The 4,206-nt window shown below is 41.9% G+C and overlaps 1 protein-coding gene across 1 annotated transcript; it reads right to left on the bottom strand.

Annotated features, from left to right (window-relative positions):
• On the bottom strand, positions 1–2,626 carry LOC120737173. The gene is made up of 2 exons (XM_040037726.1): positions 1,980–2,626; positions 1–808 (listed from the first exon to the last, which is right to left on the bottom strand). The coding sequence occupies exons 1-2, from the start codon at positions 2,378–2,380 to the stop codon at positions 82–84; spliced, it is 1,128 nt and encodes a 375-aa protein (XP_039893660.1). The 5' UTR covers positions 2,381–2,626; the 3' UTR covers positions 1–81.
• Between the last annotated feature and the right edge of the window lie 1,580 nt (positions 2,627–4,206).

Below are 4,206 nucleotides of genomic sequence, written 5' to 3'. Positions count from 1 at the left end.
TCAATGTGTGTGTCTCCTATATGATATATGTAAGTGACATTTTTTACTGTAACAGCGATTCATACAGGAATATAATGACTATTAATAAGGTTGCCCAAACTTTTGCACCACACTGTATATAGGAACATAGTGAAGACAAGTTGCAGAGTAAAAAGAGGTTAGTTTATTTTGGAGTAGAGCTCCATTTATTAAGAAAATGTTAAAAAGACAGGAACACTCTTTAGAGGTTTGTGGGTAGCTCTTAAAGACCCTCTTCTCTAAAGGGAGGAGGCGTCCAGGGAAAGGTCTCATGAGCTCACGCCGCAGCGGGAACGCTTCATCAGCCACAAAGACATGGGGCTGGGCTCCACGGTGTTCTCCACCAGGTAGAGGCTGGTCAGGAGGCAGATGGAGAGTCCCAGCCCGAAGAGCCTGACCAAAGGTGGAGTTGGCCAGAATACCACCGTCGCTGGTCCTCCCGTACCCCCCAACATCAATGACGCGGAAGCGATGCTCTGCATCCACAACCGCAAGGAGAACAATGGAAAAAGTTCCCTTGTAGTTGTGGAACATGGATCCTGAGTTGGGGGGTGCCTTTGTCTGGACGTGCTTCCCATCCAGAGCTCCACAGCAGAGAGGGAAGTTCCAGCGCTCCTGGAATCCCTCTGCGATGGACCGCCAGTCTTCAGTTGAAGGCACAGCCATGAAATCGTCCACTAGACAGTCCCAGATGGCCGTCGCTACCTGGGGGATGATCTGGCTCACCGTGGACACACCGACTCGAAAACTGAACGCGATGGTCCTGAAGGAGTCCCCGGTGGCAAGGAACCTGGACAACAGTGTTTAAAATGAGTATTATGTGTACTGCAGTTACAAAATACATGATAGAAATTACAAAATTACAAAACATAACTCTTACATAAAACATTTTGTAATTATAAGGATAATTACATGATATATATTTGATATAATCTAGAACAATCTGCCGTGATTATAAACAAATATTCAACTATCCCAGAATTAAACCAGGTCTAAATGAAAAAAGGAGTGAGTATCACTACAAAGATTAACCCACATTGGTCAAGTTTGATATCAGCAAACACCGAGAGCATACCTATGACACCACAGCCATGCTATCATTCAAACACTGATAACAGCATAAATCGAATTAAATCGGGACTTGATGAGACCGTCTGAGTATCACTACAAATATTATGAAGTCGTCTCGTACCAGTTTGCTATCGGTAAACACCGAGAGCATTCACTGTTAGCATAGCACATCCATGTTAGCAGTGTATACTGTCAGACTCCTGAACTCTGCCTCCTGACATCTGACCCACGTTAAACTCATGGACTGAACATACACACACCCACAATGGACAACTGTACCCTCAAACACACAATAATAACATGGACTGAACCACCACTCACAACCACTAGCACTTTATATAGCCTCTGTAGAAACTATCTACACCCTCACTTATCTTAACTGCACTACTGTATAGCTCTGTGTAAATAATCATTCTGTACATTCGATAATCTTTAATCCTACAACTGTTTACAACTTGCATAGTTCCCATTTCTGTATAGCTGTATATCTCAGATTCTGTAAAGTTATTTATTTCATATTCTGTATAGTTTTTCATATTTATATCCTGTTCATATCCTGTACATAGCTTGTACTCACTAGAGCCTGTACATACTTATAGTTATAGAATATTCACAACATACTTCATACCGTGTACATTATAACATACCATAATAGACCCATTTCTGTAATATACTCACATATCTATATTATTGCTAATATATATTGTAATATATCTATATCACTAAAGCACTTCTGGATGGATGCAAACTGCATTTCGTTGCCCTGTACCTGTGCATGTGCAATGACAATAAAGTTGAATTCTATTCTATTCTATTCTATAAATGGATGGTTTAGCATATATTAGCGCAGGTATCAATAAAGGACTACCGTATTAAACACTTTTACTAACCTCAGGCAGATGGACAGGCGCTCTGCTGGTGGGATTGAGCGCCTGTAATTGGTGTCTAGGCGGGCAATTCTGGGACCGACGCGGGAAAGCAGGTCCTCAAACTGGCCGAGTGACAGACGATGATATCGCCGGAATCTGCCGTCATCCAGGCGCAGCTCCTGTAGCAAATGGTGAAACTCACCAAACTGCTCACGCGTCTCGAGGACCTGATGGACCCAGGTACGGCGAGGACGTCTTTTACGCCGCTGCTCTGCTCTCCACAGTAAATAGAGAAGGGAGACTCTCTCCTCAAGCGCTAGCTCGACAGCTGCCATCTTGCAAAGATACCAGTCTGGCACAACAGATGCGGTCACCGTCGATGAAAAAGTCGTTCCATTTAACAATGTTGCATCTATCTGCATCCAAGCCTCGCAGCTGCTCCAGGATGAGAATTTCCATTTTTGCCTGTTGCAGAATTTCAGGGTTTCTCTCGTTGACTTTAATAGCAACAAATTCGTTGGTTTTTGTATTGCGACATTTGGTTACAATACCAAAGCGCCCTTCTCCAAGGAAACCCTCGACCTCGTAGTGACCTCCCAAAAGGGTCCCTTTAGATCATAGGTGTCAAACTCTGGCCCGTGGGCCAAATTTGGCCCGCAGCCTAATTACATTTGGCCCGCGAAGCCATACCAAATTATTATTAGAGCTGGCCTGGTATTATACAGCTAATATATACATTGTTTAGTATTAAGCTTTGCTTGTTCCATATTCAGTTTTTCAGCAAAACTTGTTTGAGTCCATAAGAAAAGATTCATTCTTAAATCTGGAGGAAGATTTTTTTTTCAATAAATATTAATGTTAGCCCACAACCTTGTTCCAGTTTTGAATTTTGGCCCACTGTGTATTTGAGTTTGACACCCCTGCTTTAGATATTTCAAGATCATCTATAGAGGAGGATGTGTTGGCTGATGCGTTGACGTATTCTTGTTGAGAAAATTCTTCTGAGTATTGGGAACTGCAGCTGATTTTCTGTGATTCTTCTCTTTTACAACTAGAAGGCTGCTGAGAGACCACAAGGTTTTGTCCCCCTGTGCTACTCATGTCAGTGCAGGGAGAACTCTTAGAGAGGCCAGGATTGAAAAAGGGGTGGTGGAAAACCTCCGAGGGTGTTATGCGCTGGTTTGGATCCAATGCCAACATCTCTTTGATTAGGCTGACAAATACATTTTGGATTTTTTCCCAACACCCCCTTATCTTCAGTAGTTGTTCAAGGTCATCGAGGCACTTAAGTCTTATGCATCGAGTGTCCTTGGACTGACAACCTGTCTCATCTTGAAATTGTCTTTCGGTCTTAAATGTCCAGCGTTGTCCGTTGTAGTTGTCTTTTATGAAATAGTTATCAGTGTATAAGCCAGAGTCTAAAGCATGATCTGGTGGCTGTCCCTGGGTCTGTATGATGAATTTCAAAACATCATAATCATTTCTCCCAGGGTAGAAAGGAAACCCTGTAGCAAGCTCCACAGCTACCAGCCCCAGGGACCACATGTCTATTGCTTCATTAAATAGACTACCAATCATAACCTCAGGTGCTTTATAACCAACCGTCCCCACACAGTCACCATTGTAACCATACTAAACACAACACCATTGCATTAATCTAGCTAAGTGTAAACAGCAGTAAATACTAAATATTCGACGTTGTTGTACAGCACGCAGGACAGACAGCGCACAATGTGCTTCGAAGTAGCAGCCAAGAAAGGTGTAATTTAAGTCTACGAGCAGTGAACACCCGTGTGCATACCTGTGTGGATCAGCCACCGATTGTGCAAGTTCCCCCACTTAAAATGATGACAGAGGTCAGTAATTTGCACCAGAGGTACACTTCAACTGTGAGAGACAGAATGTGAAAAAAAAATCCATGAATTCACATGGTAGGATTTGTAAAGAATTTATTCGTAAATCAGGGTGGAAAACAGGGTGGCCCCACTGTAACAACACATGTATTTTGTGAAAAATCACAATTTTGCAACTCAAAACTTTAAGAGGCATAAAAGTAAAATGGTAAAAGATTTGAAAAAGCTGATTTATACCTGAATAGCCCAATAATTTGAGAACATTTTAAAGTTTGAATGGTTCTAGGTGAAAATATGAGGAAGTAGTTAAGTTTCAAAAACAAGCAAATTTTAGCAGAATTGCTGAAGTTTCCCATTCATTTCAATGGGACAAATTAAAGGAAAAAAGTGGAATA

Source organism: Simochromis diagramma, unplaced genomic scaffold (assembly GCF_900408965.1).
Source record: "Simochromis diagramma unplaced genomic scaffold, fSimDia1.1 OVJJ01000463.1, whole genome shotgun sequence".
Classification (NCBI taxonomy): domain Eukaryota; kingdom Metazoa; phylum Chordata; class Actinopteri; order Cichliformes; family Cichlidae; genus Simochromis; species Simochromis diagramma.
The sequence above is the reverse complement of the archived record's forward strand: the minus strand, read 5'-3'. Positions and strand labels throughout refer to the sequence as shown.